The sequence below is a fragment of the Pseudophryne corroboree genome, chromosome 7 (genome assembly GCF_028390025.1).
Source record: "Pseudophryne corroboree isolate aPseCor3 chromosome 7, aPseCor3.hap2, whole genome shotgun sequence".
In the NCBI taxonomy this organism is placed as follows: Eukaryota; Metazoa; Chordata; class Amphibia; order Anura; family Myobatrachidae; genus Pseudophryne; species Pseudophryne corroboree.
The window spans coordinates 504,874,171-504,887,657 of record NC_086450.1 but is presented as its reverse complement, the minus strand read 5'-3'; the positions used below and the strand labels follow the sequence as shown (position 1 = coordinate 504,887,657).

General features: G+C 49.4%; 1 protein-coding gene across 1 annotated transcript in view; it reads left to right on the top strand.

Moving 5' to 3' along the window:
* Window positions 1–12,829, top strand: part of LOC134944445 (E3 ubiquitin/ISG15 ligase TRIM25-like) — a 54,410-nt gene extending 41,581 nt beyond the window's left edge. The window contains exons 5-6 of the mRNA XM_063933020.1: window positions 10,505–10,584; window positions 10,702–12,829. Coding sequence (XP_063789090.1) covers window positions 10,505–10,584; window positions 10,702–12,268 — 1,647 coding nt within the window. The 3' untranslated portion in view covers window positions 12,269–12,829. The remainder of the gene's footprint in view (window positions 1–10,504; window positions 10,585–10,701) is intronic.
* The last annotated feature ends 658 nt before the right edge of the window (window positions 12,830–13,487 follow it).

Sequence of the window (13,487 nt, the reverse complement as noted above, 5' to 3'; positions counted from 1 at the left end):
CTACGGCTGGGAAATCTACATTTTTGCCACAGGCTACCCCACAGCAAAAGAAAGCACCGTATTATCAAGTACAGTCCTTTCGGCCCCAAAAACACAAGAGGGCTCGAGGCGCATCCTTTCTGCCGAGAGGCAAAGGTAGAGGGAAAAAGCTGCAGCATACAGCCAAGAGCAGAAGTCCTCCCCCGCGTCCGGTAAGTCCACAGCATGACGCTGGGGCTTCACAGGCGGACCCGGGTACGGTGGGGGCCTGTCTCAGAAATTTCAGCGCACAGTGGGCTCTCTCACAGGTGGATCCCTGGATCCTTCAAGTAGTATCTCAGGGGTACAGGCTGGAATTCGAGACTCTTTCCTCCCCCCCCCCCCCCGCCGTTTCCTAAAATCTGTTCTTACCAGCAACTCCCTCTGCCAGGGAGGCAGTGTTGGTGGCTATCCACAAACTGTATTCACAGCAAGTGATTGTCAAGGTACCCCTCCTTCAACAAGGACGGGGTTACTATTCCACAATGTTTGTGGTACCGAAACCGGACGGTTCGGTGAGACCCATCTTAAATTTAAAATCCTTGAACACATATATCAGAAGGTTCAAGTTCAAGATGGAATCGCTCAGGGCGGTTATTGCGAGCCTGGACGAGGGGGATTACATGGTCTCTCTGGACATCAAGGATGCCTACCTGCATGTCCCCATTTACCCTCCTCACCAGGAGTACCTCAGGTTTGTGGTACAGGACTGTCACTATCAGTTCCAGATGCTGCCGTTTGGGTTATCCACGGCACCGAGGGTCTTTACCAAGGTAATGGCCGAAATGATGATACTCCTTCGGAAGAAGGGGGTTTTAATTATCCCGTACTTGGACGATCTCCTGATAAAGGCGAGGTCCAAGGAACAGTTGTTAGTGGGGGTAGCACTTTCTCGGGAAGTGCTGCAGCAGCACGGCTGGATTCTCAATATCCCAAAGTCACAGCTGGTCCCGACGACACGTCTTCTGTTCCTGGGAATGATTCTGGACACAGACCAGAAAAAAGTGTTTCTTCCAGTGGAAAAAGCCGAGGAGTTGTCATCTCTAGTCAGAAACCTCCTAAAACCAGGACAGGTGTCGGTACATCAATGCACGCGAGTCCTGGGAAAAATGGTAGCTTCATACGAAGCAATTCCATTCGGAAGGTTCCACGCAAGGATTTTCCAGTGGGACCTGTTGGACCAGTGGTCCGGGTCCCATCTCCAGATGCAGCAGCGGATAACCCTGTCGGCAATGACCAGGGTGTCACTACTGTGGTGGCTGCAGAGGGCTCATCTCCTAGAGGGCCGCAGATTCGGAATACAGGACTGGGTCCTGGTAATCATGGATGCCAGCCTTCGGGGCTGGGGAGCAGTCACACAGGGAAGAAATTTCCAAGGACTGTGGTCAAATCAGGAGATTTCACTACACATAAATATCCTGGAGCTAAGAGCCATTTACAATGCCCTAAGCCAAGCAAGACCCCTGCTTCAAAACAAACCGGTTCTGATCCAATCAGACAACATCACGGCGGTCGCCCATGTAAACAGACAGGGCGGCACAAGAAGCAGGAGGGCAATGGCAGAAGCCACAAGGATTCTCCGATGGGCGGAAAATCACGTGCTAGCACTGTCAGCAGTGTTCATTCCGGGTGTGGACAACTGGGAAGCAGACTTCCTCAGCAGACACAACCTTCACCCGAGAGAGTGGGGGCTTCATCCAGAAGTCTTCCAAATGATGGTAAACCGTTGGGAAAGAACACAGGTGGATATGATGGCGTCCCGCCTCAACAAAAAGCTAAAAAGATATTGCGCCAGGTCAAGGGACCCTCAGGCGATAGCTGTGGACGCTCTAGTGACACCGTGGGTGTACCAGTCGGTTTACGTGTTTCCCCCTCTGCCTCTTATTCCCAAGGTGCTGAGAATAATACGAAGGGGAAGAGTGAGAACTATACTCGTGGTTCCGGATTGGCCAAGAAGAACGTGGTACCCGGAACTTCAAGAGATGCTCTCAGAGGACCCATGGCCTCTACCGCTAAGGCGGACCTGCTGCAGCAGGGGCCCTGCCTGTTCCAAAACTTACCGCGGCTGCGTTTGACGGCATGGCGGTTGAACGCCGGATCCTGAAGGAAAAAAGGTATTCTGGAGGAAGTCATTCCTACCCTGATCAAGGCCAGGAAGGATGTGACTGCAACCCACTATCACCGCATCTGGCGGAAATATGTGGCTTGGTGTGAGGCCAGGAAGGCCCCAACGGAGGAATTTCAACTGGGTCGTTTCCTGCATTTCCTGCAAGCAGGGGTGACGATGGGCCTCAAATTGGGGTCCATTAAGGTCCAGAGTTCGGCTAGGTCGATTTTCTTTCAAAAAGGAACTGGCTTCGTTGCCTGAAGTTCAGACTTTTGTCAAGAAAGTTCTGCATATTCAGCCTCCTTACGTGCCTCCATTGGCACCTTGGGATCTCAATGTGGTTTTGGGATTCCTGAGGTCACATTGGTTCGAGCCACTTAAAACCGTGGATTTGAAATATCTCACGTGGAAAGTGGTCATGTTGTTGGCCCTGGCTTCGGCCAGGCGTGTATCAGAATTGGCGGCTTTGTCGTGTAAAAGCCCTTATCTGATTTTCCATATGGATAGGGCAGAGTTGAGGACTCGTTCTCAGTTTCTCCCGAAGGTGGTATCAGCGTTTCACTTGAACCAACCTATTGTAGTGCCTGCGGCTACTAGGGACTTGGAGGATTCCAAGTTGCTGGACGTAGTCAGGGCCCTGAAAATTTATGTTTCCAGGATGGCTGGAGTCAGGAAAACCGATTCGCTGTTTATCCTGTATGCACCCAATAAGCTGGGTGCTCCTGCTTCTAAGCAGACCATTGCTCGCTGGATTTGTAACACTATTCAGCTTGCGCATTCTGCGGTAGGACTACCGCAGCCAAAATCAGTAAAAGCCCACTCCACAAGGAAGGTGGGCTCATCTTGGGCGGCTGCCCGAGGGGTCTCGGCACTGCAACTTTGCCGAGCGGCTACTTGGTCAGGGTCTAACACTTTTGCTAAATTTTACAAATTTGATACCCTGGCTGAGGAGGACCTTGAGTTTGCTCATTCGGTGCTGCAGAGTCATCCGCACTCTCCCGCCCGTTTGGGAGCTTTGGATATAATCCCCATGGTCCTTACGGAGTCCCCAGCATCCACTAGGACGTCAGAGAAAATAAGAATTTACTCACCGGTAATTCTATTTCTCGTAGTCCGTAGTGGATGCTGGGCGCCCATCCCAAGTGCGGATTGTCTGCAATACTTGTAAATAGTTATTGTTCCAAAATCGGGTTATTATTGGGAGCCATCTGTTCAGAGGCTCCGTTGTTATCATACTGTTAACCGGGGTTCATATCACGAGTTGTACGGTGTGATTGGTGTGGCTGGTATGAGTCTTACCCGGGATTCAAAATCCTTCCTTATTGTGTCAGCTCTTCCGGGCACAGTATCTTAACTGAGGTCTGGAGGAGGGGCATAGAGGGAGGAGCCAGTGCACACCAGATAGTCCTAAAGCTTTCTATTTGTGCCCAGTCTCCTGCGGAGCCCGTCTATTCCCCATGGTCCTTACGGAGTCCCCAGCATCCACTACGGACTACGAGAAATAGAATTACCGGTGAGTAAATTCTTATTTTATTATTTAAGTGAAGCATTTCTATAGTGTTTTAGACCCCAAAGCCTTCACAGCAGTGTATTGTAAAGGGGGCAATCTGACAGGATATTAGACAGAAAATAAACCATGGGTAATGCCATTGAAAACAGACAATCAAAAATGTTTAGTAAAACCAGGGATTTAGACCTTCTAGATGTCCAGTGGTTTTGTTTAGAAGTCAAAATGATTCCGGTGCAGGAGCAGGGGGCGGTGGGGATGGCTGCTGGGGGGTGTAGCGGCTGAGATCGCTCCCACATATCACACAGGGAGAGAGTGGACACTGCTTCTACAGCTGCCTCTCTCGCCAGCGCAGAACACAGCAGTGTCTTCTCTCCCCGTTGCCACCGACTACAACTGAGAAGGGGGCGGGGGGCAGTGGGGCCTGGGTATAGGTTATCCACCCCCACTCTGCGCCACTGGGAACACAAAATATATCTTCTGCCTTTTTTTTTTATTTTTATAAATTGTTTATTTTTGAAAGGAACAATCACATTGCAGGAATATATACTGTTACAACAAATAAACAATATGTAACGTTCCCATCAAGTGACAGAAAACAAAGAATGAAAGACGTATCAAATGAATCGTGTTGTCCGTCATGTGTCCTTTCAGATAATCAGTCTTATAGTAAATGTGAACAAATAAACATCAGAAAATGTTTACCTAGAAAACGGTAAAGGAAAACGACCCAATCGTAACAGGAGAATGAAAAGACAAGGGAATACACAAAAGGGGTGAAGGTCGGGTAGGGGGATAAAGCAAGAATTAACCACCAAATACCAAAATAGAGATCTATGTGGCCAACTAGAGAAAAGCCTAATGTGCATACTACCTTATATTTGGTTTGGGGGAACAAGTGCAAGATATATCAGTGAGGATTTAAATTCCATCCATCTAAACCAGAGGTTCTCAAACTCGGTCCTCAGGACCCCACACCGAGCATGTTTTGCAGGTCTCCTCACAGAATCGCAAGTGAAATAATTACCTCCACCTGTGGACCTTTTAAAATGTGTCAGTGAGTAATTAATACACCTGTGCCCCTGCTGGGTTACCTGCAAAACATGCACTGTGTGGGGTCCTGAGGACAGAGTTTGAGAACCACTGATCTAAACCATGTGGCAACATAGGACCTAATTCAGACTGAATCGCGGCAGCAATCGCAGTCTGAAGCCTTTTGGAGAGTGTGCACTTGCACCCTGGGATCAGAGTGAGATGCTAAAAGCTACAACGCAGGCATGTCCGGATCGTTGTGGTGGTGGGCAGCGGCGGCTGCGTGACCTGGGATGCGGCAGGTAGCCAACAGCCAGTGCAGCTAGGCTGCACAGGCATGGAGGTACTCGGCGGGTGCAAAAGCATAGCCACCGTGCAATGCTTTCGCACCCGTGCAGGGGGGGGCAGGGCTGACATGTGGGGTAGACTAGCCCCAATGCATGTCTGAGTAATTTATCATAGATGTGCTACATTTAGAACATCTACGATGAGATCTGAATTCCCCCCCCCCCCCCCCCCCATAGTCCAAGGTTTCTCTCAAGCTGTTGGTTGGCACCATTCCCAGATCGCAGGTGGTGCCCCAGATCTCCAATGTACTGGCACAATGGCCCTAGCTGCATAACATAAATTGTGTGTGTGTGTGTGTTTTATTTTTTTTAATTTTTTTAAAGTAGACGGAGGTATATTAGACTGCGACATCAACCAGAAATCCGGACGCACCGGAACCTGGTAGCATACACTGTTGGCAGGGGCGTCAGAATGTTTTTCACTTGGGGGGGCAAGATTAAATCTCAATTTGGCGCCCCTAATTTATAGCCACCTTAGACAGGTCACTTGTACCTGTACGAAACTCTATGGAGTAGCAGTGAGTGAGTGACCCCTTATATACATTATGGGGGTCATTCCGAGTTGATCGCTCGCTAGGTAGTTTTAGCAGCCATGCAAACGCTATGCCGCCGCCCACTTGGGAGTGTATTTTAGCTTAGCAGAAGTGTGAAAGCCTGTGCAGCCGAGCTCTGCAAAAACTGTTTGTGCAGTTTCTGAGTAGCTCTGAACCTACTCAGCGCTTGTGATCACTTCAGCCTATTCGTGTCCAGATTTGACGTCATACACCCGCCCAGCGAACGCCCAGCCACGCCTGCGTTTTTTCAGACACGCCTGCGTTTTTTCAGACACGCCTGCATTTTTGCAAACCCTCCCTGAAAATGGTCAGTTAACACCCAGAAACGCCCCCTTCCTGTCAATCTTCTTGCGGCCGTCAGTGCGAAGGAAAACTTTGATAGAACCTGTGCACAACCACAACGGGCTTTGTACCCGTACAACACGCGTGCGCTGTGAAAATCGGCAGCTAGCGATCAACTGGGAATGACCCCCATGCCTGGTAGAGCTCCCTTACACACAATATGTCTGGTAAAGGGCCTAATTCAGATCTGATTGTAGATGTGCTAAATTTAGCACATCTACGATCAGTTTTTCAGACATGCGGGGGGACACTCAGCACAGGGCTAGTCCACCCAGCATGTCTGGCTCTCCCCCCCCCCCCCCCCCCCCCCTGCCCCCCCTGCCCTCCTCTCCCCTCCCGCACGGCTGTGGAAGCATCGTATAGCGGTGATGATTTTGCACCTACCTAGTATCTCGCTCCCAACGCAGCCGCCGCGGCTCACCCCCGCAATGGACCGCACCCACCTGCATTGTCTGGACCGCACCCAGCCAACGGTGTTCTTACGCCGTTGGCGCGCCCTCTCCCGCCCTGCAACCACCTCTGCCTGTCAATCAGGCAGAGGCGATCGCAGCCCAGAGATGCTGTCACCATCTCACTGGCCTACCGGGGTGTGTGCGCACTCCACAAAGGGATTCAGACTACGATCACTGCCGCTATCCAGTCTGAATTACCCCCAAAGCCCCTTATATACATTATGTCTGGTAGAGCCTCTTACACACATTATGCCTGGCAGATCCCATTATATATATATATATATATATATATATATAATACACTGTAGAGCGTCCCCAATGCCAGTTATACATATATGCCCCCCATGCCAGATATACCTATATGACCCCAGTGCCAGATATACGTGTATGCCCCCCGTGCCAGATATACCTATATGCCCCCCCGTGCTAGATATACCTATATGCCCCCCCGTGCTAGATATACCTATATGCCCCCCCGTGCTAGATATACCTATATGCCCCCCCGTGCTAGATATACCTATATGCCCCCCCCATGCCAGATATACCTATATGCCCCCTCGTGCTAGATATACCTATATGCCCCCCCGTGCCAGATATACCTATATGCCCCCCCGTGCCAGATATACCTATATGCCCCCCCGTGCCAGATATACCTATATGCCCCCCCGTGCCAGATATACCTATATGCCCCCCCGTGCCAGATATACCTATATGCCCCCCCGTGCCAGATATACCTATATGCCCCCCGTGCCAGATATACCTATATGCCCCCCCGTGCCAGATATACCTATATGCCCCCCCCGTGCCAGATATACCTATATGCCCCCCCGTGCCAGATATACCTATATGCCCCCCCCGTGCCAGATATACCTATATGCCCCCCCGTGCTAGGTATACATATATGCCCCCTCATGCTAAATATACATATATGCCCCCCCATGCTAGATATACATATATGCCCCCCCATGCTAGATATACATATATGCCCCCCGTGCTAGATATACATATATGCCCCCCCATGCCAGATATACCTATATGCCCCCCCGTGCTAGATATACATATATGCCCCCTCATGCTAAATATACATATATGCCCCCCGTGCCAGATATACATACATACATGCCCCAGAGCCAGATATACATACATACATGCCCCAGTGCCAGATATAAATATATACTCCCAGTGACAGATATACATACATATATACTCCCAGTGCCAGATATACATATATACTCCCAGTGACAGATATACTTATATACCCCCAGTGCCAGATATACATATATGCCTCCAAAACAAGATATACATATGTCCCCACAGTGCCAGGAGCACATACCCCCACAGGACTCCGGGCGGGCGAGCAGGAGCGGGCGGCCCTTGCATTTTCAAACAAGTCTGTCTAGGTCTCTCCGCTGCGACTTCCCGGTCCGGCCCCAGCACAGCTTGCGCATATGTAATGAGCGGCTTGACGTCATGCCGCTCCGCAGCTCATTACATATACGAGGTCAGTGTGCTACATGAGAGGAGCGGCAGCACTGACTGTCACTGTCAATGACAGTCAGTGAATCGTGGTCCGCGGCCGAAGCGCCCTTTATGTGCGGCGCCTATCTCAGCCGTGTACCGCTAGTATCGGCGACGGCAGGTCTCTCATGTTTGGAGGGAGCGAGCTGCCCCCTTGCCCTACCCCCCCCATTTCGACGCCTCTGACTGTTGATTAATAATGGTGGTCATTCCGAGTTGTTCGCTCTGTAAATTTCATCGCATCGCAACGATTTTCCGCTTAGTGCGCATGCGCAATGTCTGCACTGCGACTGCGCCAAGTAAATTTGCTAAGAACTTTGGTATTTTACTCACGGCTTTTTCTTCGTTCAGGCGATCGTAGTGTGATTGACAGGAAGTGGGTGTTTCTGGGCGGAAACAGGCCGTTTTATGGGCGTGTGGGAAAAAACGCTACCGTTTCTGGGAAAAACGCGGGAGTGGCTGGAGAAACGGAGGAGTGTCTGGGCGATCACTGGGTGTGTTTGTGACGTCAAACCAGGAACGACAAGCGCTGAACTGATCGCAGATGCCGAGTAAGTCTGGAGCTACTCAGAAACTGCACAGAGATGTCTTTTCGCAATATTGCGAATCTTTCGTTCGCAATTTCAGAAGCTAAGATTCACTCCCAGTAGGCGGCGGCTTAGCGTGTGCAAAGCTGCTAAAAGCAGCTTGCGAGCGAACAACTCGGAATGAGGGCCCATGTTAGTACAAAATGGGAAGTTCCACCATATAGGAATTAGAGTTCCTCTAACCTTGCCGCAGCGTCAACACAGAGGGGAGACCTGTACCATCGTGTTAGCAGCTTATACTGGGTTTCAGTGGCCACGAGCCTTGAGGAACACTGAGCAGAAATTAGACACTGTTTGTCCCAGTTTATTGTGATTCCACGAGAATTAAGATCTCCATTCCAGGCATCGAGAAATGTCGGGTGGGTTGGAAAACAACTGTGTAATAATTTTATAAATCCCTGAAATTTTGTGTGTGAGTTTCGTCAGATTGAGTGCACATTATTGCAAACAGTGTAAGGTCCCTAAGGAGTCTTAACAAATCTCTACGAGAAGACCTAAAGGAACGTATTTGTAGATAAAACCAATAATCTTTCACCACAGTATTGTCTGTTCCACTAATCGTAGAGAAGGGTTGAAGTACAGTGTTTGCTATGAGGTCATACAGCTTGTATAGCCCTGCCTTCTTCCAGGTTAAGGCCATCTTACCCGAGATGCCTGCAGGGGAATCGGGGATATCCAAGATAGGCAAAAGTGGTGATATTACAGAAGAGATTCCGGAGCGGTAACGCAGCCACTTCCAGAGCATTAGAGAGTGGCCTTCTGTCGGATGTGAGGTATGAGATATTTTAGAGAGCCAAGGAACAGCTCGCAGATGTAACTTTGTAGAAAAGTTTTCCAAGTCCACCCATTGTGGCTTTGTCAGCCCTGGTTGGGACCAATCCATGATCCTGTGTAGGACCATGACCTTATAGTGGGCCTAATTCAGTAAGGATTGCAAGTTTTCATTTGGATCACATGCGGGGGGGCGCCCATCGCTGGATAAGGCTGCCCAGCATGCTGACCGAAGCCTCCACCCGTTGAACAAACAAAAATTTGGAATGCATCACAATCTCCACTTGTTAGCAGAAACTAAGGAAGACTCCTGCCGGCACAGCTTAGCTGCGCCCGCAGGTGACCCGGCGCTATCTTCCCAATCACGGTGGCTGCATGTGATGTCACGCAGCCGCTGTGATCACGACCCAGACCCCTCCCCAGACCCCCTCCCATCCCCGATTGGCCGCCTCAAGCCCTGTTCATGCCGCACTGCCCCAGCAACGCTCCGTCTCCTGCCTGGAAACAGAGAGAGTTGCCCGCCTCGCGACCGCCTCTGTCTGACTGACAGGCAGAGGTGATTGCATTTCCTGCAGCCACCCCACCACCCCCTGCACAGTAGGTGCGGGCGCAGGACGGGTGCCGCGCAAGTGCTCGCATCTTTGTCTCAAAATTTACAGTTGAATCGCACACCGCGATCCAAGCTGAATTAGGAACAGTAGGCGCTTATCAAAGACCGTTGTTGCCCACCCTGAGTTTTACGATGAAATAGATGACCATGTTTAAATCTAGGCTTATGTCCTCCCCAACCAAAATGGCTGATCGCTTTATGTGCTTACAATAGAAATTGGACCGGCAATTTCAAGGGAATCGTCTGGGAAGTATATTCAATCTCACTATATTGATACGCCCTAACCATGAAAATGTCTGTGTGAGCCATTGCGCCATCTCCGGTTTCAGGTTTTTTTTCAAAAGGGGAACATGATTTAAGCTGACAAGAGATGTAGGAATTAGAACATCTAAATATTTTATGTGAGATGGGTGCCATGTAAATGCCGCAGAGCGAGAGCCGAAACCAAGTGTCCTGGGAAGTTAATGCTGAAAGCCGTGGATTTCGAGTAATTCATTTTAAAGTTAGAGAGTTGTCCAAAGCAAGTAAATTTCTCCATAAAGTTACCAGAGGTATCTTTGATATGTCCACCATCACCGTGTTAATAAATAGGCTGATATTTAATTTCTGCTATAACCCAAATGTGAAAAATCATATTAAGCAAAATCTTGCATAAATAGCCCCTTAGAACGTTTAACCAGCCTCCGTTTTCAGTTCCCAATGTCTCTAGCGTAAATTCCATGCAGAAAGAGTCAAGTCAGTAAGTTAGGACACAGTGACAAATCCCCCAACCCCTATCACACATGCTGCTGCTGCTGCTGCTCCTCCTCCTCCCCCCTACCACACTGCTAGTTTCACTTTCTCTTCTTTATTCCAGAATGGCGTCTGTGTGTCTGAGAGAGGAGCTGAGCTGCTCCATCTGCCTGAGCCTTTATACAGACCCTGTATCCCTGAGGTGTGGGCACAACTTCTGCCGGGACTGTATTGTGAAGGTGCTGGATACACAGGAGAAGGCTGGGGGCTATTCCTGTCCGGAATGCAGGGCAGAGTATCAGGAACGCCCAGTACTGGAGAAGAACAGGAAGCTGAGTAACATAGCAAAGCATTTTCTCCTCACTCCGCTGCACTTGGAGGAGCCCGGGGTCTCCTGTATGTATTGTCCCCAGGCTCCTGTTCCAGCTGTGAAAACCTGTCTGCAGTGTGAGACCGCCTTGTGTGAGGACCACCTGAGGATACACAACAGGTCCCTGGATCATGTTCTGATTGAGCCAACGTCTTCCCTGGAGAACAGAAAATGTCCGACCCACAAGAAACTTCTTGAGTACCATTGCTGTGAGGATGCTGCCTCTATCTGTGTCTCCTGCTTTGTAACAGGACCACACAAAGGACACCAGGTGCTGTCACTGGATGAGGCTGTCAGGGTGAAAAAGAAGATATTGAGAGAACATCTGGAGAAACTGACCTCAAGGACTGGAGATATGGAGAAAAGAGTCCAGAGTCTGCAGGACCACAGGAGAAAGGTGCAGGAGAAAGTGGCTGATGCCACAGAGCGAGTTACTGACCTGTTTTTGGACCTCAGGAAGCAGCTGCAAGACCTGGAGACCCAAGTCCTGAATGAGATCTCCAGGCAGGAAGAAGAGATCTCGTTAGGAATCTCAGACCTCATCCAGCAGCTGGAAACACAGAAGGGCGAGCTGTCCAGGGTGATGGGTCATATTGAGGAGCTGTGCAACATGGCTGACCCACTAACTGTCTTACAAGATGAAGAATCAGACCTAGGCGACTTTGAGAATTCTGCAAAGGTGGACCTTACACAGGGTGGTGATGAGAAGGACTATGATGAAGGCTTGGTCACCGTAATCTTACATACAGCATTATCGGAGTTATCCGCTGGTGCAAAAGGAAGATTCTGTGTGCCGGAGGCTACTGATCTATCACTGGATATAGATACTGCTACAAATAATGTGATTGTCTCAGGAGATCTGAAATTTGCCTCCTGGTCACAAGCACAGCAGGGTCGTGAGGAAAAGCCAGAGAGGTTTATGTCTTTCTGTCAGGTGTTAAGTAAAACCACTTTTTCCAAAGGACAACATTACTGGGAAGTGGAGGCCAGTAACTCTGCATACTGGATGGTAGGGGTGGCCTGTGCCAGTATAGACCGCAAAGGAGAGAGTTCCAAGGTGGGAAATAATACCAAGTCCTGGTGTTTGAACAGGGTTGATAATCGTCACTTAATGATGCATAACTCTGTGTCCACCACGTTATATCCAGAGTCTCCCGTGTGCAGATTAGGAATATACCTGGACTATGAGGCCGGGCGTCTGTCCTTCTATCAGCTGTGTGACTCCATCAGACACTTACACACCTTCTCCGCCACCTTCACTGAGCCCCTGCATGCTGCCTTTCTGGTATGGCAAAATGGATGGGTCAGGCTAAAATGCTAGATACGTGTATGAGGTAATGCACCTTCCAGTCTCCTTTTTACTTGTTAGTAAAAGCTGCAGGAAGGCATATAAACTACCTTCCCCTTTACTTAGCTGTTATCCGTGCTTTTCAGTCATGAATTTAAATCATTGGGAGGATTTTCTGTTGTCCTGAGATAAAGTAGTGTTGCTCTCTGTAGGCAAAGCAGGAATCACTGTGCCTTATACAGGGACAATGGAAAGAAATACACTCTCCTGACATCGGACTCAGGGAAATAAAAGGCAATGGGTTTAGTAAATGTTGCAGGAGGGTGTAGAAGCCAATTAAATAATTGCATGTGAAGGCGGCCTCCATGTGTGTCTCATTTCCTAGAATCATCTCTATTCTCCTCTGTAAATGAGAAGGTGTGAGTGTATATTTAGGGGTGGGGATTTGCACCCCCCCCCACCTCTTTGTCTGTTGTTTGTCTGTGGCGCCGCCCCCTTCCAGCACCTGATATATAATTATCTCCAGGTATCAGGGCCGGATTAAGCGTTGGGTGGGCCTGGGGCACTTAAGATAGGGGGGCCCTGGTGGAGGGGGAGGGGGTATATTAGATTGTGCATGACCCATTCTGAGAGGGACAAAATGCTCTCTTCATGGACTTCCCTTTTAATATATGACTGGTATCACATGTGTTGAACTATTTCCTTAACAAAAAAGGCATTTCAACAAAAATGATTACAATCATAAATTAAGAAGGAAGTCTAGTGATGTCAGTGTCCTCGGGTTGGGGGGCCCCTTGACAGAGGGGGGCCCGGGGTACAGTATGCCCTGCATCCCCCCCTTAATCTGGCTATGCCAGGTATGATTGAGCAGCTGCCAAATTGTTTGTCTGCTTGTGTGCGTGAGGCATTGAATGGGAGCAGTATTTGGAAGGCATGCTGTTCCTTGTAGTTCCAATGGGATATCCTGGGGGTGGCTCCCGGGTAAGTTAGCTCTCTGTCTGGATGTGTTTTAGTAATAGCCTTTATCATGAGGCCTACTGTGACAAATTACATGGCCCTATGTGGGCACTGCTATTATGTAGGTTAGGACTGCTGTATCAGAGAAGCCGTGAAGTGGCTCAGCAGCTAAACATGTGTTTGCAAACATTTGTGACTAATTCTCTGAATTTCTATTACCAGATAGGTTCAGGGATGGTTACAGGTAATTTTCAGTGTGCGGAAGGTAATTTAGGGGTGGGGATTTGCATCCCCC